This window comes from Oncorhynchus keta, chromosome 19 (assembly GCF_023373465.1).
Source record: "Oncorhynchus keta strain PuntledgeMale-10-30-2019 chromosome 19, Oket_V2, whole genome shotgun sequence".
Classification (NCBI taxonomy): Eukaryota; Metazoa; Chordata; class Actinopteri; order Salmoniformes; family Salmonidae; genus Oncorhynchus; species Oncorhynchus keta.
Window position 1 is genome coordinate 66,689,894 of NC_068439.1, and position 23,821 is coordinate 66,713,714.

The window sequence follows — 23,821 nt, forward strand, 5'->3', positions numbered from 1 at the left end:
GGAAACACCACATAGTATCAACATATATAAGATAGTGGGGGATACACCACATAGTATCAACATATATAAGATAGTGGGGAAACACAACATAGTATCAACATATATAAGATAGTGGGGAAACACCACATAGTATCAACGTATATAAGATAGTGGGGAAACACCACATAGTATCAACGTATATAAGATAGTGGGGAAACACAACATAGTATCAACGTATATAAGATAGTGGGGAAACACAACATAGTATCAACATATATAAGATAGTGGGGGGAAACACCACATAGTATCAACGTATATAAGATAGTGGGGAAACACCACATAGTATCAACGTATATAAGATAGTGGGGAAACACAACATAGTATCAACGTATATAAGATAGTGGGGGAAACACCACATAGTATCAACGTATATAAGATAGTGGGGGAAACACCACATAGTATCAACGTATATAAGATAGTGGGGGAAACACAACATAGTATCAACGTATATAAGATAGTGGGGGAAACACCACATAGTATCAACGTATATAAGATAGTGGGGGAAACACCACATAGTATCAACGTATATAAGATAGTGGGGGAAACACAACATAGTATCAACGTATATAAGATAGTGGGGGAAACACCACATAGTATCAACATATATAAGATAGTGGGGGAAACACCACATAGTATCAACATATATAAGATAGTGGGGGAAACACAACATAGTATCAACGTATATAAGATAGTGGGGGAAACACAACATAGTATCAACATATATAAGATAGTGGGGGAAACACCACATAGTATCAACGTATATAAGATAGTGGGGGAAACACAACATAGTATCAACATATATAAGATAGTGGGGGAAACACCACATAGTATCAACATATATAAGATAGTGGGGAAACACCACATAGTATCAACGTATATAAGATAGTGGGGAAACACCACATAGTATCAACGTATATAAGATAGTGGGGGAAACACAACATAGTATCAACGTATATAAGATAGTGGGGGAAACACCACATAGTATCAACGTATATAAGATAGTGGGGGAAACACAACATAGTATCAACTTATATAAGATAGTGGGGGAAACACCACATAGTATCAACATATATAAGATAGTGGGGGAAACACAACATAGTATCAACGTATATAAGATAGTGGGGGAAACACCACATAGTATCAACGTATATAAGATAGTGGGGGATACACCACATAGTATCAACGTATATAAGATAGTGGGGGATACACCACATAGTATCAACGTATATAAGATAGTGGGGGAAACACCACATAGTATCAACGTATATAAGATAGTGGGGGAAACACAACATAGTATCAACATATATAAGATAGTGGGGGAAACACCACATAGTATCAACATATATAAGATAGTGGGGGAAACACCACATAGTATCAACGTATATAAGATAGTGGGGGAAACACCACATAGTATCAACGTATATAAGATAGTGGGGGAAACACAACATAGTATCAACTTATATAAGATAGTGGGGGAAACACCACATAGTATCAACATATATAAGATAGTGGGGGAAACACAACATAGTATCAACGTATATAAGATAGTGGGGGAAACACCACATAGTATCAACGTATATAAGATAGTGGGGGATACACACATAGTATCAACGTATATAAGATAGTGGGGGATACACCACATAGTATCAACGTATATAAGATAGTGGGGGAAACACAACATAGTATCAACGTATATAAGATAGTGGGGGATACACCACATAGTATCAACGTATATAAGATAGTGGGGGATACACCACATAGTATCAACGTATATAAGATAGTGGGGGAAACACAACATAGTATCAACGTATATAAGATAGTGGGGGATACACCACATAGTATCAACGTATATAAGATAGTGGGGGAAACACCACATAGTATCAACGTATATAAGATAGTGGGGGAAACACAACATAGTATCAACATATATAAGATAGTGGGGGAAACACCACATAGTATCAACATATATAAGATAGTGGGGGAAACACCACATAGTATCAACGTATATAAGATAGTGGGGGAAACACCACATAGTATCAACGTATATAAGATAGTGGGGGAAACACAACATAGTATCAACGTATATAAGATAGTGGGGGAAACACCACATAGTATCAACGTATATAAGATAGTGGGGGAAACACAACATAGTATCAACATATATAAGATAGTGGGGGAAACACCACATAGTATCAACATATATAAGATAGTGGGGGAAACACCACATAGTATCAACGTATATAAGATAGTGGGGGAAACACCACATAGTATCAACGTATATAAGATAGTGGGGGAAACACAACATAGTATCAACGTATATAAGATAGTGGGGGAAACACCACATAGTATCAACGTATATAAGATAGTGGGGGATACACACATAGTATCAACGTATATAAGATAGTGGGGGATACACCACATAGTATCAACGTATATAAGATAGTGGGGGAAACACAACATAGTATCAACGTATATAAGATAGTGGGGGATACACCACATAGTATCAACGTATATAAGATAGTGGGGGATACACCACATAGTATCAACGTATATAAGATAGTGGGGGAAACACAACATAGTATCAACGTATATAAGATAGTGGGGGATACACCACATAGTATCAACGTATATAAGATAGTGGGGGAAACACCACATAGTATCAACATATATAAGATAGTGGGGGAAACACAACATAGTATCAACGTATATAAGATAGTGGGGGATACACCACATAGTATCAACGTATATAAGATAGTGGGGGAAACACCACATAGTATCAACGTATATAAGATAGTGGGGGAAACACAACATAGTATCAACATATATAAGATAGTGGGGGAAACACCACATAGTATCAACATATATAAGATAGTGGGGGAAACACCACATAGTATCAACGTATATAAGATAGTGGGGGAAACACCACATAGTATCAACGTATATAAGATAGTGGGGGAAACACAACATAGTATCAACTTATATAAGATAGTGGGGGAAACACCACATAGTATCAACATATATAAGATAGTGGGGGAAACACAACATAGTATCAACGTATATAAGATAGTGGGGGAAACACCACATAGTATCAACGTATATAAGATAGTGGGGGATACACACATAGTATCAACGTATATAAGATAGTGGGGGATACACAACATAGTATCAACGTATATAAGATAGTGGGGGATACACCACATAGTATCAACGTATATAAGATAGTGGGGGATACACCACATAGTATCAACGTATATAAGATAGTGGGGGAAACACAACATAGTATCAACGTATATAAGATAGTGGGGGATACACCACATAGTATCAACGTATATAAGATAGTGGGGGAAACACCACATAGTATCAACATATATAAGATAGTGGGGGAAACACAACATAGTATCAACGTGAATGAATGACAATGAAACACAGGGCGGCCTGAACCCAAGGCTACTATTGATATTGATTATTATTGATATTTGTACTGCACTGTTGAGGGAGCTGGCATGTAAGCCTTTCTCTGCACCGTTCATACCTGCTGTAAACTGTGTACATGATGAATAAACTTTGACTTGATTTCAGTGAGGGAGGTAGTGCTTGGTTGTAGGAAGGATCTCAGGCTCTGTTGAGCAAACCATACAGATGTGGGATCTTAAATTGAGCCAGTTTGTCACAGCAGGAAAATAATCCTGCAGCAACAGGAAATGTGAATTATTATGTGGATGACTTTTCCTTCAGCGAGACTGAAGACTTGTCTGAAGAATTGCATGACAAGATAAGCCTCAAGACGGTCCTGCCACCCCCAAAATCTTTTAAGAGCTCAATGCTGCTGTTCCTGTCTCTGCGGGTCTGGACTCACACGACTTGTTCCATTTGCTTGGGCCCAGAGCACGCCAGAGACGGCATCCAGGACCCCCGGAATGCGTCAGCTGCATCCTGTTATCCTCCAAGATGTGGCGGGAACAATTGGTGTTATCTCTGCACTCTCAGGGCTCTTCTGGAGAAGATGAAACTGACGACATTGGGGATATGGAGGACGCTATTTTCAAAGAGCCGACTCCACTGACCCAAGCTCACGGCCTCCCCTCCCCCCCGGGGAGGCTAAGTGTAGCAGTGACACCGAGGAGAGGGAAGAGTTCTCCGACCTCTCCTTCGGGAAAATCGTCCGCTCTGCCAACTTCCCTACGCTCTGACTTCCCAGGGATTATCGAGGGGGCTCGGTCAAGTCAGAGATACTGACATGATGGTGGGCGGGCCTCTGGCTCAGCGATGCAAAGTGGCGGAACCTATAGCTCCCGCCATGCCCTCGCTGAATAGGTATGAAGGAGGCTCCTGAGATGAACAACTAATGGCAAGGGAAGCGGGAAAATCATATTTACCCTTTACCAGAGTGGAGGGGAAGGCAAGAACCCTTCACAATGGGAGAAGACGCGGGCTGCCCACTTTATCCAGGCTACAGCCAATGGAACGCAAAAAAGCTTTAAAACAAAGTAAAGTCTTACATTTCTAAGTGGATATTACAAACTTCCGAAGCCTTTTTAAACCTCAAATACACTACACGTTTTATAATTTGAAATGGAATGTTCTCTTGAAACAGGTTGATCAAACTAAGATCCTACATCTGTACCCTGATTAATGTATAGCTTGTCAAAGCAACCATGCTTGAATTCCACTGCCTTCTCTCTCACAAGAGCGGGGAAATCAAAATATACAATGCTTTATGGCTGGTGTTTATGTCAATGCTGTCAGTAAGTCATCTTATGGGCCAAGTCTGCATAGCACTGGTATCCAAGTGTTAGTAGTTACTGTCTTGTCTCATCGCAACAACTCCTGTACGGGCTCAGGAGAGACGAAGGTCGAGAGCCATGCGTCCTCCAAAACACAACCCAACCAAGCCTCACTGCTTCTTAACACAGCGCGCATCCAACCCGGAAGCCAGCTGCACCAATGTGTCAGAGGCAACACCGCACACCTGGCGAACTGGTCAGCACACACTGTACCCGGCCTGCCCCAGGAGTCGCTATTGCGCAATGAGACAAGGATATCCCTACCGGCCAAACCCTCACTAACCCGGACGATGCTAGGCCAATTGTGCGTCGCCCCATGGACCTCCCAGTCGCGGTCGGCTGTGACAGAGCCTGGGCTCGAACCCAGAGTCTCTGGTGGCACAGCCTTAGACCACTGTGCCACCCGGGAGGCCCCTGTTTGTAGTATTTTTGGAAGGTCTTCTGTTTGTAGTCTTATGGAAAGGTCTTCTGTTTGTAGTCCTATGGGAAGGTCTTCTGCTTGTAGTCTTTTGGGAATGTCTTCTGTTTGTAGTCTTATAGGAAGGTCCTCTGTTTGTAGTCTTATTGGAAGGTTCTCTGTTTGTAGTCTTATGGAAAGGTCTTCTGGTTGTAGTCTCATTGGAAGGTCTTCTGTTTGTAGTCTAACGGGAAGTGCTTCTGTTTGTAGTCTTATGGGAAGAGCTTCTGTTTGTAGTCTTATGGAAAGGTCTTCTGGTTGTAGTCTTATAGGAAGGTCCTCTGTTTGTAGTCTTATTGGAAGATTCTCTGTTTGTAGTCTTATGGAAAGGTCTTCTGGTTGTAGTCTTATTGGAAGGTCTTCTGTTTGTAGTCTAATGGGAAGTGCTTATGTTTGTAGTCTTATGGGAAGAGCTTCTGTTTGTAGTCTTATGGGAAGGTCTTCTGTGTCTGTGCAGCACCTGAAGTGAAGTTTGGTGGTCTGGTCTGGTATGTTGGGTGTCACACTGCCATTGACACCCATGCATCCCTGAGCAGCAGTTATCATGGGGGTTCAGTGACTCTAAAACAATAACTTAGCACTAATGCTAGACTCTCAGGTTAGGGTATAAATAGAGTCCGGCCGGTACTGCTGACCTGTGACATCATCCCAGAACAGTGCCATGCTGGGGAGTGGGTTATGCAATAGCGTGATCTGTGATGTGGCCATTTTAAGGCTCTCTGCCTGGTCCTGTGTCCCTGTGTTCAGAGACCCTCTCAGAGGCTGGTTGAAGGTTAAAGCTGCAGCCATTGTCAAGTAAACAACCTCATCGATCTACAGTTGGAGTCAGAAGTTTACATACACTTAGGTTGCAGTCATTACAACTTGTTTTTTAACCACTCCACAAATTTCTTGTTAACAAACTATATTTTTGGCAAGTCAGTCAGGACATCTACAAGTCATTTTTCCAACAATTGTTTACAGGCAAATTATTTCACTTATAATTTACTGTATCACAATTCCAGTGGGTCAGAAGTTTACATACACTAAGTTGACTGTGCCTTTAAACAGCTTGGAAAATTCCAGAAAATTATGTCATGGCTTTAGAAGCTTCTGAAATTGACACCATTTGAGTCAATTGGAGGTGTACCTGTGGATGTATTTCAAGGACGCTGGAGCTGGAGGAAACAGATACAAAAGTATCTATATCCACAGTAAAACGAGTCACATATCAACATAACTTGAAAGGCCCGCTCAGCAAGGAAGAAGCCACTGCTCCAAAACCGCCATAAAAAAAGCCGGTTTGTACGGTTTGTAACTGCACATGGGGACAAAGATCATACCTTTTGGAGAAATGTCCTCTGGTCTGATGAAAGAAAAATAGAACTGTTTGGCCATAATGACCATTGTTATGTTTGGAGGAAAAAAGGGGAGGCTTGCAAGCCGAAGAACACCATCCCATCTGTGAAGCACAGGCTGGCAGCATCATGTTGTGTGGGTGCTTTGCTGCAGGAGGAACTGGTGCACTTCACAAAATAAATCAATAGATCATGAGGAAGGAAAATGATGTGGATATACTGAAGCAACATCTCAAAACATCAGTCAGGAAGTTAAAGTTTGGTCACAAATGGGTCTTCCAAATGGACAATGACCCCAAGCATACTTCCAAAGTTAAGGCATAATGGCTTAAGAACAACAAAGTCAATGTATTGGAGTGACCATCACAAAGCCCTGACCCATAGAACATTTGTGGGCAGAGCTGAAAAAGCATGTGAGAGCCAGGAGGCCTACAAACCTGGCTCATTTACACCAGCTCTGTCAGGAGGAATGGGCCAACATTCACCCAACTTATTGTGGGAAGCTTGTGGAAGGCTACCTGAAACGTTTGATCCAAGTTAAACAATTTAAAGGCAATGCTACCAAATACAAATTGAGTGTATGTAAACTTCTGACCCACTGGGAATGTGTTGAAAGAAATAAAAGCTGAAATAAATAATTATCTTGACTATTATTCTGACATTTCACATTCTTAAAATAAAGTGGTGATCCTAACTGACCTAAGACAGGGAATTTTTGCTAGGATGAAATGTCAGGAATTGTGAAAAACGGAGTTTAAATGTATTTGGCTAAGGTGTATGTAAACTTCCGACTTAAACTGTATCTGCTATAGAAATAATGGTCACATTATTAAGCTGTTTTGCTCACATTCAAGTTTCAAATGGGAATACAAATAATATGATGTATAATCAACCTACTGACAGAGTTTTAAGCTTTAATTAACTGAATCAGCTGCCCGCTCCATCAATCATCTACAGTGTATTGACTTCAGAGTGTACATTTAGCCCATCTTACCGATTTTCACTCGCCCTCGTTCTGAGCCCTCCCCCATAACCAGAATGTTGGCTGGTTTCTAGAGGAGAGAGAGACAAACATTTAATCATCTTGTTCTGTGTGTGTTTCAGCCATTAGGGAAGCCTCAGAGGCTCCAATACCAAGTAAGACAACACAACATAGAAATGGTTACACTCACTTCACAGGTGTATCACATATTATAAACTGGGTAGTTTTGCTCCTGGATGCTGATTGGCTGAAAGCTGTGGTATTTCAGACATTCTAAATTGTGTGGTTCAAGCCTTGAATGCTGATTAGCTGAAAGCCAATACCACGGGTATGACAAAACATTTATTTTTACTACTGTAATTATGTTGGTAACCAGTTTATAATAGCAATAAGGCACCTTGGGGGTTTGCGGTATATGGCCAATATACCACGGCTAAGGGCTGTATCCAAGCAGTCCGTGTTGTGTCGTGCATAATAACATCTCTTAGTCATGGTATATTGGCCATATACCACACCTCCTTAGGCCTTATTGCTTAAATAGACAAAAATGCCATGCATGTCCAAAGTCTTTTGGAGGGAAGTTTTGCTAATAGCAGTGTAACATACAAATAACAGAGGCAGAGAGCATGCCAAATGGAAAGTGAATTGCGATATTGACCTACATACTGCCAAAGACAAAAAAAGAGGTCAAACTACTATAAAACTTCTGTGAAAGATTGCTCTGTCAATGATTGTACTGATCATTGATATCAAGGTCTGCCATGGTTGTAAATCATGCCTGTTCCTTTGGGACACTGATTCCAACCACGCAATAATCTCTAATTTAGTCTGTGTTTTAGGGCTTTGGGGAGGAATTATATTATGATGCCCAGTATAGTTCTGTGGTTTCCTGCATGATACCAGAACCACCTAGCCAATTCAAATCCGGACACATGGAGAGACCAGCCAGACAGTCTGTGTTCCAAGAACTCATCTTGCAGAAAACAAATTTACATTATATGTCAATCAAAGAACACAGTTTGCCATGGTGTGTCCAGCACATAACCACCACTGTTTTCACTTTCACTTTATCCAAAGATTTATGCCCAAAGAAAAATAATCTAGCTCTGCTTCATCTCCTACCCATTCACTATCCATGCTGCACATTAAAGACATCACAGTGCCAGATGTATACAGTACACAATAACATTTCCAATGACTATATTCAACTAGTAGGTAACCCACTATTTATTTCATCTTATAAAACGGGTGAGTCTAATCCTGAATGCTGATTGGTTAAAACCGCATTCCAGCCGGTGTCTATTCCACAAATTACCACCGGCTAAATCTATGATGTTAAAATGCCTATTTACTGTGTTCCATCTGACTGCGCAATCCACTGTCTCATCAGCCCAGCTGTCACGCCTTGGTCACTGTATTTTGTGTTTTCGTTATATATTTGGTCAGGCCAGGGTGTGACATGGGTTTATGTTATTGTATTTTCGTATTGGGGTTTGTAGTATTTGGGATCGCGGCTGATTAGGGGTGTGTCTAGTATAGGCTTGGCTGCCTGAGGCGGTTCTTAATCAGAGTCAGGTGATTCTTGTTGTCTCTGATTGGGAACCGTATTTAGGTAGCCTGGTTTCGCTTTGTATTTCGTGGGTGATTGTTCCTGTCTCTGTGTAGTTTCACCAGATAGGCTGTAATTAGGTTTCACGTTCCATTTGTTATTTTGTATTTGTATAGTTATTTCATGTGTCACTTTTTTCTATTAAAGTCATGAGTAACCACCACGCTGCATTTCGGTCCGACTCTCTTTCCACAAACGAAGAACGCCGTTACACCAGCCAAGCAATTTATAATCTTGATCTCCACTCCAAATCCTTCCATTGAATGTTAGTCCTCTGAATCTGTGTGAATCTTAAATCTCATAGGATTCAATCTGTTCAACAAACAGGGTTTGCTCTAGGGATGCCACTTATAATGAGCTCCATTATTCAAACACACAACAAAACACTGCTATCGGCAAACACTATGACGACTCACATGAGCAGGGTTTCTTTTCAAGCCCAAATGACTGGCACCGGCTCCTCTTTGAAATTCTAAACTGGGCTAATGGATTCAATCCAAACACATCCATTTTCATTGGCCCAATGTTCAAATAGATCATATTTTCATACAGGTAAACAATAACTATGAAAATACTCTCATAAAACAGAGACTGGATGAACGGGCAATTAAAAAGTAAAATGACCATGTTAATGAGGTTGTAATGTTGCTGTATGATATATTTTTTCTGCAAAAGTTTGGATTTGATTGATTCTAACATGTGTTTAGCTTCCCAGAAAAGTTAGGAGACTTTGTGCAGTGGGTCAGGAGTGGTAAACAGATATCCCTAAGTTAGCGTTTACCAAACTCGGTCCCTGGGACCCCAAGGGTGTAGTTTTGTTTTTTGCCCTAACACTACACAGCTGATTCAAAGCTTGATGATTAGTTGATGATTAGTTGGGGGTCCCGAGGACTGAGTTTGGGAAACACTGCCGTAAATCCTCCATGGACAGAAAACGCAATCCCTAAGGAGGTGCCTCTCTTTCAGTAAAAAATAGCCCTGATTTCAGGCCAGGAAGGGCCAGAGGCTAACACTGTCTTTACATGTACTGGGAAACATACAACAGTGCCATTATTAATTCAGCAGCTTTCTCCTTGCTTTTCTATGTAGTCGTCTTTTTTCAGATTAAGTAATGACTCTGTTTTTCTCGGCGCACAGGCATTAACCACTTTACTGTCATAACCATGTTATAGCAATGCAGGCCTGCCACAGCCCACTGCACACAGGATATAGAGGGCACCGGGCACATACATATTCAGACAAAGGACAGTTGGTGTGGATGCTATTTTCCTAGACATTTTCTTGTTGCGGACGTGGCATGTGACTGCGGGTAGCCAGGGATTACTCAAGCTTTGAACAATATTCCATTACGTCAGAGATAAGGGCATGTCCTTAGTAATCAATCATGACAACAACCCACCATTGGCCGGCAGGTGAGAGAGTGCAACCTAGCTATATGCTGCAGCTGAAATTTGACAGCCTGGACATATTGACTTTCAGGGGGGGAGTGGGACCTGCAATCTGGGATCTAACTCTGCTGGCTAGTGGCTGGTGTGGGTTATATAACTTAGGCAGGAGATGGGGGCGGGACTGCCTGGTGAGCTGGAGACTGAGAATGGGGAGGAGCTGCCTGGTTCACTTGAGACTGAGAATGGGGAAGTGCTGCCTGGTTCGCTGGAGACTAAGGATGGGGAGATGCTGCCTGGTTCGCTGGAGACTAAGGATGGGGAGATGCTGCCTGGTTCGCTGGAGACTAAGGATGGGGAGATGCTGCCTGGTTCGCTGGAGACTGAGGATAGGAAGGTGCTGCCTGTCTCGCTGGAGACTGAGGATAGGGAGGTGCTGCCTGTCTCGCTGGAGACTGAGGATAGGGAGGTGCTGTCTGTCTCGCTGGAGACTGAGGATAGGGAGGTGCTGCCTGTCTCGCTGGAGACTGAGGATAGGGAGGTGCTGCCTGTCTCGCTGGAGACTGAGGATAGGGAGGTGCTGCCTGACTCGCTCGAGACAGAGGATGGGTACAGTGGTGAGGGGAGGCTGGTCTCTCTGCAGCGGTGCAGTGCCCAGGTTGAGTGTTGCATAATAAGACAGTGGTGTAGGGAGCCATGTGTAGGGAGCCATGTGTAAGGAGCCATGTGTAGGGAGCCATGTGTAGGGAGCCATGTGTAGGGAGCCATGTGTAAGGAGCCATGTGTAAGGAGCCATGTGTAAGGAGCCATGTGTAGGGAGCCATGTGTAGGGAGCCATGTGTAGGGAGCCATGTGTAAGGGAGCCATGTGTAGGATGTGTAGGGAGCCATGTGTAGGGAGCCATGTGCCATGTGTAAGGAGCCATGTGTAAGGAGCCATGTGTAAGGAGCCATGTGTAGGGAGCCATGTGTAAGGAGCCATGTGTAGACCATGTGTAGGGAGCCATGTGTAGGAGCCATGTGTAGGGAGCCATGTGTAGGGAGCCATGTGTAGGGAGCCATGTGTAGGAGCCATGTGTAGGGAGCCATGTGTAGGGAGCCATGTGTAGGGAGCCATGTGTAGGGAGCCATGTGTAGGAGCCATGTGTAGGGAGCCATGTGTAGGGAGCCATGTGTAGGAGCCATGTGTAGAGCCATGTGTAGGGAGCCATGTGTAGGGAGCCATGTGTAGGGAGCCATGTGTAGGGCCATGTGTAAGGAGCCATGTGTAGGAGCCATGTGTAAGGGTGTAGCCATGTGTAGGGAGCCATGTGTGTGTAGGGAGCCATGTGTAGGGAGCCATGTGTAGGGAGCCATGTGTAAGGAGCCATGTGTAGGGAGCCATGTGTAGGGAGCCATGTGTAGGAAGCCATGTGTAGGGAGCCATGTGTAGGGAGCCATGTGTAGGGAGCCATGTGTAGGGAGCCATGTGTAGGAGCCATGTGTAGGGAGCCATGTGTAGGGAGCCATGTGTAGGGAGCCATGTGTAGGGAGCCATGTGTAGGAAGCCATGAGCCATGTGTAGGGAGCCATGTGTAGGGAGCCATGTGTAGGGAGCCATGTGTAGGGAGCCATGTGTAGCCATGTGTAGGAAGCCATGAGCCATGTGTAGGGAGCCATGTGTAGGGAGCCATGTGTAGGGAGCCATGTGTAGGGAGCCATGTGTAGGGAGCCATGTGTAGGGAGCCATGGAGCCATGTGTAGGAGCCATGTGTAAGGAGCCATGTGTAGGGAGCCATGTGTAGGGAGCCATGTGTAGGGAGCCATGTGTAGGGAGCCATGTGTAGGGAGCCATGTGTAAGGAGCCATGTGTAGGGAGCCATGTGTAGGAGCCATGTGTAAGGAGCCATGTGTAGGGAGCCATGTGTAAGGAGCCATGTGTAGGGAGCCATGTGTAGGGAGCCATGTGTAGGGAGCCATGTGTAAGGAGCCATGTGTAGGGAGCCATGTGTAAGGAGCCATGTGTAGGGAGCCATGTGTAGGGAGCCATGTGTAGGGAGCCATGTGTAGGAGCCATGTGTAGGGAGCCATGTGTAGGGAGCCATGTGTAGGGAGCCATGTGTAAGGAGCCATGTGTAGGGAGCCATGTGTAAGGAGCCATGTGTAGGGAGCCATGTGTAGGGAGCCATGTGTAGGGAGCCATGTGTAGGGAGCCATGTGTAAGGATGTGTAAGGGAGCCATGTGTAGGGAGCCATGTGTAGGGAGCCATGTGTAGGGAGCCATGTGTAGGGAGCCATGTGTAAGGAGCCATGTGTAGGGAGCCATGTGTAGGAGCCATGTGTAGGGAGCCATGTGTAAGGAGCCATGTGTAGGGAGCCATGTGTAGGGAGCCATGTGTAAGGAGCCATGTGTAGGGAGCCATGTGTAGGGAGCCATGTGTAGGGAGCCATGTGTAGGGAGCCATGTGTAGGGAGCCATGTGTAGGGAGCCATGTGTAGGGAGCCATGTGTAGGGAGCCATGTGTAGGGAGCCATGTGTAGGAGCCATGTGTAGGGAGCCATGTGTAGGGAGCCATGTGTAGGGAGCCATGTGTAGGGAGCCATGTGTAGGGAGCCATGTGTAGGGAGCCATGTGTAGGGAGCCATGTGTAGGGAGCCATGTGTAGGGAGCCATGTGTAAGGAGCCATGTGTAGGGAGCCATGTGTAGGGAGCCATGTGTAGGGAGCCATGTGTAGGGAGCCATGTGTAGGGAACCATGTGTAGGAAGCCATGTGTAAGGAGCCATGTGTAGGGAGCCATGTGTAGGGAGCCATGTGTAAGGAGCCATGTGTAGGGAACCATGTGTAGGGAGCCATGTATAGGGAGCCATGTATAGGGAGCCATGAAAGAGTGGTGGTGGGAGCCATGAAAGACGTGCTATTGCCCTACCCATGTGGCTGTTGATAAAGCACTGAGTCGCTGGAGTAACTAGCCCTCGAGGAGATTAGGAATGCTGTTTGCATTACTCACCCTTTAGCCTAAATCTAACACACCTCCCCCAACATGACTCGGGAGAAAAATGTCCCGATGGGGTGGAATGTGGCATTTTCCATTGAGTAGCAACATCTGAGGTACACGGCTATAAAGTGGTAGACAAAGGAAGTTGACTCTTTCATATTCAGGACAATTTCACAATGGAATGGCCAACAAACTCCCTGTGCAAAACAGACTACACATACCCACGTATCCCGATTCCGAACACCACCAGCTTGAGAGTGGAATTTCCACAATAGCAGGAAGTGCTTGCTTTGAGAAAACTGCAAAACATCAACCTTTATCTGGAATCAGACACAGAGAAAGCGACAACAGAGAAATTCACCCTGGGGCAAAGAAAATAGTTATTAAGAGCCGGAAGAATTGGTGTCCAGATAAGAGAGAAAAGCAACGCTAGCTACTGTGCCAGTGTGTTTTAATTCCAGCAGTTGCTAGGTATGTACTGACCAGTACAGTAGTACTGACAGAGGCCTCTGCTTAGATACAGGCATGCTTGTACAACAGGAAGGCAGCAATGGCAGCATATACCCTTAGTGTTGAGGTCAGACATATGACATAGGTCAGACATATGAAATCAAAAACACAAGACCATTTGTCCCTTCTGTTGTATCCTGGGTGATTCCTTAACCACATCTATTGACCAGGCATTATAAAGACCTGCTTAATCCTATAGAATCTCTAAGCAGAATTAAAGAAATACGCTATTGATGACACACTCTCAACAAGTAATACCATGTCATAAACTGCTCAGCAATCACCATCATCAACGACAACGTGATCCACTATCCTCGCAAAGTTATCAATCAACTCGGATTTCACCTGTAAAATAACCCCTACAAGGGACACATATTGAACAAGGGGCCATCAATGGCATGGCAGTGCAGTAGTATGTCTTCATCCCTGCATTACTCCACCTTGGCTGTTGGGGTATAGGCCGAGTTAGTGAGGCTGAGGTCCTGACTGATAGATCCCTGTGTATTTATATAACGGGAGTTAGCGTTGGTCCTCGTCGCACCATGCTGCCATCTGGGAGAGCTGAGAGAGATTACATGAGAGGGGATGGCCCGATGAAGGCCTGATAAGAATGCTGGAGCTGTGGGACTTGCAGATTCATTCTACTCTGCATTAGTCTCCAGAGACGGGACGGAAGTCACATCAACTGACTGACTTATACTCTGAAGTGTGCCGACTCAATTAGTGTACTGGTAGTAAACACCAAACATCCGGGCACCAATGAGTTAGAATATAATAAATTCCCTACTACCCATTCATCGCAGCAGATACTCTACCTGGGGTCCCATAAAAACATTAAGGCAGTAATATACATTATAATACCAAACATAAAAATACATTTAACAACAGATTTCACGATACATGAAGTGTGTTCCAGGCCTCTACTCTACTACAATACACAATCCAGGTGTAATCAAATCAAAAACAATATATCGATATGTAACTGTATCGATTTTCCCCCTATCACTAATAATAGTATATAACAGAAGCATGACACTTACCAACTAGCTGATGGAAAGATATTTTCCTGATAACACACTCATCAAAGAGGGACTGTACGTGTGTGTATAGTGTGTATGTTATGTGTGTTTGTACCTGTGTGTGTGACTCTTTGCAGTCCTCGCTGTTCCATAAGGGTTATTTTTTATCCGTTTTAACACTTTGATGAGTGTGTTATCAGGAAAATATCTTTACAACAGTCTCTACTCATTGCAATCATCCCCTGTGTTTCCTGCTTGAAGAATGTCAATATAATGACACAGCTGGTGTCCTCTAATAGCAGCTGATTTCCCACTGGCTGGCAGGACACAAACGATTGTCTTTCCATCAGCTAGTTGGTAAGTGTCATGCTTCTGTTATATACTATTATTAGTGATAGGGGGAAAATCAATACAGTTACATATCGGGATATTGTTTTTTACGATATATTGTATCGTTTTGACAATATCGCAACATCATTTTTGCGCTAGTTGGCTGTACCTGCACCAAAACTCCAGTATTTTGGTGCAGGTATAGCTTGTTCTCCATCTTCTTTTTAAATAAGGAGCCAATTTGTTTTCAGCACTTCTATTTCCATGACTGATCAAAACTCGTTCTCGTGGCTCTCTCTTGTTCCTCTGTAGCAGACATATGGTGAGCAATAAGTTTGGAACATCGAATGGCAATAAAATCACAGTATCGAATTGCAATACATATAAAATTGTGAGAATCGTAATACATATCGTATTGGCATCTAAGTATTGTGATAATATCGTATCGTCAGGTCCCTGGCAATTCCCAGCCATAAGTGTTGTGTCACTGTAATATAGTGTTATAGAAGTTTAATATAGTGTTATAAGTGTAATGTAGAGTTACAACAGTGTAATATAGTGTTATAAGTGTAATGTAGTGTTATAACAGTGTAATGTAGTGTTATAACAGTGTAATATAGCCCTTATCATGGAATGTCCAAGTTGCACCATAATCAGTTAAGTTTGGGACAATCAGAAAAGAAAACCAAAATGAAAGCTTATTTCTAAAAGGAACTGCAGAAAGAGATAAGAGAGAGAGAGAGAGAGTGCTCTTGTGTTGAGAGGGGCCGCGAGGAGAGGAGGTTTCTACAGCCAGATAAGAGAGAAAACAATCCTGTGACCTCGTTCCAGCTGGGCCCAGGGCTGACCTTCCGCTACAATGAGCCCAGCAGAGTCAGGTGAACAGCCTGACCTTCCAGGAAAACACTGTGGGAAAGGTATGGGGGAGAAAGTCTCACAGGGGTGCTAGAGTACAGGCTGGGTGGTGGTGGTGGTGAGGGTAGGGGGGCAGAATTGACAACATTCACCAAGCCAAGACACTTTGCTCCACAGCCAAGGACCTTAGAATCATAATAATAAACAGTACAAGGATATAACAGCACTTGTGCCAGACAACACAGGATTCAGTTAGCTGCCAAGAGGGTTGCTTTAATGATCCTTTTTGCAGTGAACACCACTCATTGCTGCTTCTAGATATGCAAACAAGTAACTTATTTGCATGCACCCTATTGGTTGAAAGCAGTTCATATCAGTGACCAATCGGAAAAGGACAGATCAGTGGATGAGGTGTCAGTGAGCATGTGTAGCAACATTGTAAAGGGACACTGGAACTACAGTACAATCGACTCACCAGATCCCTGTGAAGCACCCAGTTGGCATGGAGGTAATGGATCCCGTCCAGAATCTGATACAGGAGAGACTTGACCATGCCTCTCGGCAGCTGTATGGGCTTTTTATTGGCCTTAGAGGCACGGTGGAACTTGATGATGTGCTGAAAGGAGACCAGGGGGAGTGTCATTGAGAAACTGATCAAGCAAGGGAATCAAACAGCAAGTTTCCACAACATACAATACATCATGTACCATACACGGTCCTTTACAGACAGGAAAACGTCAAGAACAAAGACCAAACAACTAAAACATCCAAACAAAAACCTAAAACTGGTCTTCTGACTGGCAGTTGTGATGAAACACTTACCCAGAGGTCGTGCTCAGCATAGTCAAAGAGGAGCCACACCTTTCTGTCACTGTGAGACAGGAACACTTTCTGCAGGGCGATCACGTTGGGGTGTTTCAGTTCTCGTAACAGCTGCAACACACAGCAAGAGCTTCCATAAATCTCCAACAGAAAAAAACACCTCTTTCACTGCAATTAATTAACACCTTCTGAATTATTATTATTGAACTGGGACAAGAGTCATTCAGTTTATTTGCAGAATTCTGACACGAAGTTGGAAACAATTACACTGCATTAAATATAACAATTTTGTACATGCTGTACTGGAGGATATGTGCCACACATCTCATGTCTTATCCTCACATCAATATGTCAGATAAAGATTGGCAGCATATGGAAAACGAAACTAAAAGGAAGAGTCCTCTAGGGATGGGCATTTTAAATAATTGTACTATTTTAATAATATCATGAAACATCAGGATAGTCTAAATTACATTTTTGTTTCAAAATACCACTATTAATTTGACCAATCAGAACCACGCAAATGTACATGCCGGACAGCCGACATGTTACTTTTCTCCGGTAGTTTGGCTAACAGCAACAACAGCTAAAGGGGAGTCTGTTTTTCACCATGATAGAACTGATTCTGTTACAAAAACATTTTCTGGGGCGAGTTCTGCATTGATCTATGTCAGGTATTGTGGAAACTCCATTAGGTGAGCACCAGTAATTGCCATTTCAAGTGGGGGAAATAGCATACCGATGTCAGGGCCTTTGATGGCTAAATGCGCAGAAGTAGCTCAACGCACCTGTCACGTTCTGACCTTTATTTCCTTTGTTTTGTCATTATTTGGTATGGTCAGGGCGTGAATTGGGTGGGCAGTCTATGTTTGTTTTTCTATGTTTTGGGGTATTTCTATGTTTCGGCCTAGTATGGTTCTCAATCAGAGGCAGGTGTCATTAGTTGTCTCTGATTGAGAATCATACTTAGGTAGCCTGGGTTTCACTGTGTGTTTGTGGGTGATTGTTCCTGTCTGTGTTACTTTGCACCAGTATTAGGCTGTTTCGGTTTTCGTGTTACATTTATTGTTTTTGTATTTGATTCGTGTTTACTTTGTCTCATTAAACATGAATCTCAATAGCCACGCCGCATTTTGGTCTGACTCTCCTTCAAGTCAAGAGAACCGTGACAGCACCGTTATAAAAACTACAGGTACATACATTATTTTATTTTTTTAAATGTCATGATATCATTGTAGGTTAAAATGTCACAAGGATCATTTCATTTCATTTAGACAAAGCTTTTCCATTGTTAAAAAAGGCCTCCAAAAATGAACACTCCATTCGGATATCTAGATATTGAATTATCCATGCCCATAATAGTTTCCTCACAAATCATGAGGGATTTCCACACTACTCTAATCACATGAAGTGGGAACTCGTGTTGTAGTTGTTGTTGTCGTTATGAACTCTCATCTCATTCCAACCCTCTGCACCAGCAGACAGATGGACCATCAGGCTATGCAGCCAGCCCAGCTGTGTTTCCATGGATTTATTACATAAGAGAGTTGCTCCCACCTGCGCTGTGTGCTTTAGTTTCTCCACTGAAACCTTGTGTGTCATACCAATGGGCCCAAAGCAGATGTTCCAACATCAGCGTGGCAGGCAACACATAGCCCCTGCACAGCTGAGGCTGAGAGGCATGCCACTACAGTCTGCCTTCACTATACTGTATTAACATCAATACATTATATTTCTACACACTAAGGACTGTATTACTGCACTAAGATAAAGACATTATACTCCCACACAATCAGCTGTTTCTCTTCATGTTCATCCTCTCCCCGCTTGTTTTGTCAGCGAAGGCACAACTGAATCCATAATCAATCGAGCCCTTTAGATAGACTACGATCTCTGTGTGTGTGTGTGTGTGTGTGTGTGTGGCTTTGTTGGGAAAGAGCTGAAACGGGCCATAATGAATTATTCACTCATAGTGTCACCTGACCTGAAATCCCATGGAAGAATACCTCTCTGTGAGTGTCCCTCCCTGCGATCCTGACGACACCGTACACTAAACATGCAGCCAGGGCGTTGGCTCGAGCTAGGGCACAGTTGGCTGTAATTTCAGAGTGTCCGCCGACAAGGACAGACAGGGTTACAGCCAGGGGGGAGTGGCTCTCTGCATTGACAATGTACTATATCACACGCACACAACCATGCACACACACAGCCTGTCTCCCCCCTCGGTTCTACCCGCAAGGCAGGCTATTACTGTAGTAAGAAGCTTGAAAAGTGAGGGGGAGGGTAGAGACAGAGAAGGGGGAATAATGCTGTGATTGTATATGCCGCAAGTTTGATTTGGGCTTTGGATGGGGGAAATGAGGAGGGGGTTATTGAGGTTAGTGTTTAATAACAAGCTAATCCCTGGGCTATGACACGGCATTGTGCTAATAAGCCCTGGGTTTACAGGCATACTACAGGCAGACCCCTGCCTCTGTGATGCTGGCCACACTGACTGGAATCACAGAGCCACAAGGACTGGCCACCCACACCAGACCAATTCTGGTATAACTGCTTTCTCGTAGTACCCCACAACGGTCGGCGTTCAGCAGTATGCACTCTTTATAATCGGCTAAACTAACAAACAGGGATCCCGTGCAGTCACATGACTTCCGCAAAAGGTATAGAGGTCATTTCGTTATGCAAATGCAAAGATGCACATTGTATTTATCCAGGGGGAAGGCCAGACTATGTAGTTCAGTTGGTAGAGCATGGTGCTTGCAACACCAGGATAGTGAGTTTGATTCCTGGGACCACCCATATGTAAAATGTATGCATGCATGATTGTAAGTAGTTTGGATAAAAGTGTTTGCTAAATGGCATATATTATCTATTATATTATACTGTACAGTAGAGTACTGAAAATAACAGTGTTGTTGTTTCAGCTTAGCATTTCAGTATAATACTCCTTCCACATTGACACAGAATCAATGAGCTTATTGCAGTAAATCCATCACAGGGGATGGATCCTTTGTAGAATCACTCCACTCTCAAGTGAATTTGAGAGCAGAGAAGAGGAGCAAAGCCAGTGTAGTGAAACAGACTTCATGTCATCAGGACAGTCTCTGTCTGTCAGGGCCCATGTTCCTTTACAGGGGGCATCACCTCAGTCAAACCTCACTGCCGTGATCAGGTTCCCTTAATCCACTCTCTCTATCTCTCTCTGGTCCACAGGAAGCAAGATTGCGGCTGCCCCAGGGGACATTTTACTGGACTGAGTAAATAAAAACTCTGACTCAGCCATTTCATGGGATCAAGATGAGATAATATCTATGTAGATTCTGGTTTTCTGCTCCACATAACACCCAGTGTGTCAATTAGCGACTGCAGCAATTACCATCAAAAGGTCACGATTTATGGACTACCGTCATTGTAAAAAATAATTTGTTCTTAAGTGACTTGCCTTGTTAAATAAAGGTTACACACAATATCTGATAGATCCATAAAACATAAAAATATTGTGCAATCAATATTTTGTGAAAGTGCTGTACATCTCAATGTATATGTTTCCTGTTTCAAATCTACTTATCAAACCTGTTTGTCTGTCAGAAACAGCCAAATATATGTCAAAAGAAAAGACATGAAAAGAAAAGACATTAAACATAATTTGGCCATGACCATTGCACAGAACCCTCATTGTGAATATGTGGCAAGAATATAAGAACAGAGCAGTTGTTCGTGGCCTGTTCTGGGAAAAATGGGTCATGTTTTTCAACAGCTTCACAGGGAAAGCTCTGGATGGATATGGGCCAAATGTCAGCACAGCCTCTGTTGTCAGGACAGCCAATACACCTTTAAAGAGGCCACATGAACCTGGACCCATGAGGTCTCGGCTTTCAGTTCACTAACCACCCCTGGCTCATATATATAACCCCACATAACACTTGGAAACTTAAATAGCTTGCAATTCAGTCTATTTCTATGGGCATTTAAGCCTTGGCAGTCATTACCACATTATACACATTTAGGGTTTTAGATCAATGTGGGTTTTGTATTACACTCATCGAGCACGAGTCAAAACAAGTCACAAATCTGGGGATAAGAGAGTGAGAGGAACCACAAGAAAACAGTGTCTCCCTGAGTTGAGCCTGGAGAAAGCTGTCTCCAAAATGGCACACCGTTCCCTGTAGTGCACACATATTTGACCAAAGCCCTATGGGTGCCATTTGGGATGCAGCTCGGGACTGACTAACGAGCTGGCGTTCTTCATGCGGCTACAGCGCACTGGGTCGATAAATCCAGAGCAGGCAGGCTGCTGCTGTGTGTTTTGGACCAAGAACCACTACAGGTCCAAGTGAAACACTACGGCTCTGTGTGTGGAAATGTGCAAGCCAAGCTTTTCCCTGAGACTGAACAAAGGCAAGGCAAGCATTCTGCTCTCTCTGCTCAGCTGCCGCCAGACATTTGCTCTTGTTATTCTGTGTTGCCCAGAACATGCTGACTCTGTTAGAAGCTGTGTCGTTGAGTAACCATGGTCTGTGGCACAGGGAAGATTAGTGTAGCTACTAGCAGCATATTCTCTGACAGAATAGATACCCACATGCAGGTTTTCTTTGGCACGTATTAGAATGCCATTGAAGAATGCATGTTGTGGTTGTGCTATATACTGAAGCAGAGCGCAATTCAATTAGAATCTCCTTTGCTTTTATATATCATCATTAAAATAGCTTCTCTCTATTTTTTCCTTTATTAACTTCTTATGAAACAAAATTCAATTTATAAACTGGGTGGTTAGAGCCCTGAATGCTGATTGGTTGACACACATGGTATATCAGACCCTATACCAAGGGTATGACAAAACATCTAACTACATTGGTAAGCCGTTTATAATAGCAATAAGGGCTTTGTAGTGTTGCGGAATGCCTGGATACAGCCCTTGACAAAACTAAATACACTAGACAAGGTGGGCTCTTTTGTGATGGTAAAATGAATCATGTGAAAAATGTCGGTTTAAACGCTTTTATGCGTAAATATTTATATAATAACCATGATATCGAAGTAAACTTTGAGTCACTAGATGACATGTTGTGTGGTCCTCCCACTATGACTAATCGGGAAAGCATGCAATTTATTAGGTTACAGATTAAATCAATTATAATTAACTTCAAAGGGTGGTGAGAGTGCAAGGTGATGAGCTTGATGCTCATTTCCAATAAATATCGAGGGTCTTATTCTGGTGACATGATAATCGATGCTTGGCTGCTGTTTGACAAATAAAAATGAACAAATTAATTAAGTCTGGGAACTGGCTCGGCAGACAGCGCTGTTGGCTGAAGCGCACGTGCCAATACCAGAGAGTGCACACTCGCAATATAACGCAGATTTTGGTGAGAAAACCATCAGTAGAGTTGAAAATGCGATGGAAACCCAATTAAGTTGTATTTTTTATTCGATACATGGGTCTTTAAACACAAAAGTTATTTTATGTTCACTACATCATCGCGCACAGCCCTTTATCTGCAACAAGTCAATTTGATGGTAGCACATCTCTGGTGGGAAAATGTACATATTGTTTTTATGCGGCTTTTAGAATATTCACATGAAAATTTGGATGGAAACCTAGCTTCTGACTGTCATTTCATCCATGGCAACCAAGTGAGAGTGCCTGCCAACCCACTCCCTCTGCAAACACAACTAAAACATGGTAATGTTTAAACAGTGATCAGAATGGTCGGAAAGAATAGCTGACTTTGGCTGGTTGACAGAGTGAATAGCAGAACTACTCGTAGACTGAGCCGAGGCAGGTCCCAGACTTAATTCATTGGATGACCATAGGATTCACAGAACATTCAGTATCAGGTGTTTCTGTGTACTGAGGCACACGTTTTCCCTGTCCCCTATTAAATGTTGTATTTTACAACATAAAGAAGATGGTTGGGTAACCTCTTCATCTTTCATTAATCACTCACTCAATTCCTTCTTTACCCCACCTCTTGTTTTCGTGGAAGAAAATAAATGTTGTGCAAATCACTGTTGTCATTGTTTTTGTCTGAAGGACATTTACCCTGGTCCCCTTGATTGTATTTAAAGAAAAGCCATTTGGTGATAATAAACCAAAAACAGGACTTGCTTCAAGGGAAACTGTAACGGTTTTCTTTAGGTGAAGTAGAGGCGGACCAAAACGCAGAGTGGTGGTTATTCATGTTCTTTAATAAAGACATTAGACATGAATAAACAATAAACGTGGAAAACCAAAAACAGCCCTATCTGGTGCAAAACACAGAGACAGGAACAATCACCCACAAACACACAGTGAAACCCAGGCTACCTAAATATGGTTCCCAATCAGAGACAATGACTAACACCTGCCTCTGATTGAGAACCATATCAGGCCAGACATAGAAATAGACAAATAAGACATCCAACATAGAATGCCCACTCAGATCACACCCTGACCAATCAAAATGGCAGGGTAGCCTAGTGGTTAGAGCATTGGGCTAGTAACCGAAAGGTTGCAAGTTCAAATCCCCGAGCTGACAAAATCTGTCGTTCTGCCCCTGAACAGGCAGTTAACCCACTGTTCCTAGGCTGTCGTTGAAAATAAGAATTTGTTCTTCACTGACTTGCCTAGTAAAATAAAGGTAAAAAAAACAACATAGAAACATACAAAGCAAACAGGGTGTGACAAAAACTGCATTTTCAAAATAGTTTCAATTGCTGATGGTCAATCTAAACTA

General features: G+C 43.2%; 1 protein-coding gene across 4 annotated transcripts in view; it reads right to left on the reverse strand.

Annotated features, from left to right (window-relative positions):
* LOC118397877 (cyclin-dependent kinase 19-like) overlaps positions 1–23,821 on the reverse strand; it is a 69,402-nt gene that overhangs the window by 18,317 nt on the left and 27,264 nt on the right. For all 4 annotated transcript variants that reach the window (XR_008071188.1, XR_008071186.1, XR_008071187.1 and 1 more), the window contains exons 3-5: positions 17,106–17,216; positions 16,759–16,899; positions 7,612–7,669 (exon numbers count right to left, since the gene is read on the reverse strand). Coding sequence is in view for 1 of the 4 variants with exons in the window: in XM_052471111.1 (XP_052327071.1) it covers positions 7,612–7,669; positions 16,759–16,899; positions 17,106–17,216 (310 nt within the window). In the remaining 3 variants the exon portion in view is untranslated. The remainder of the gene's footprint in view (positions 1–7,611; positions 7,670–16,758; positions 16,900–17,105; positions 17,217–23,821) is intronic.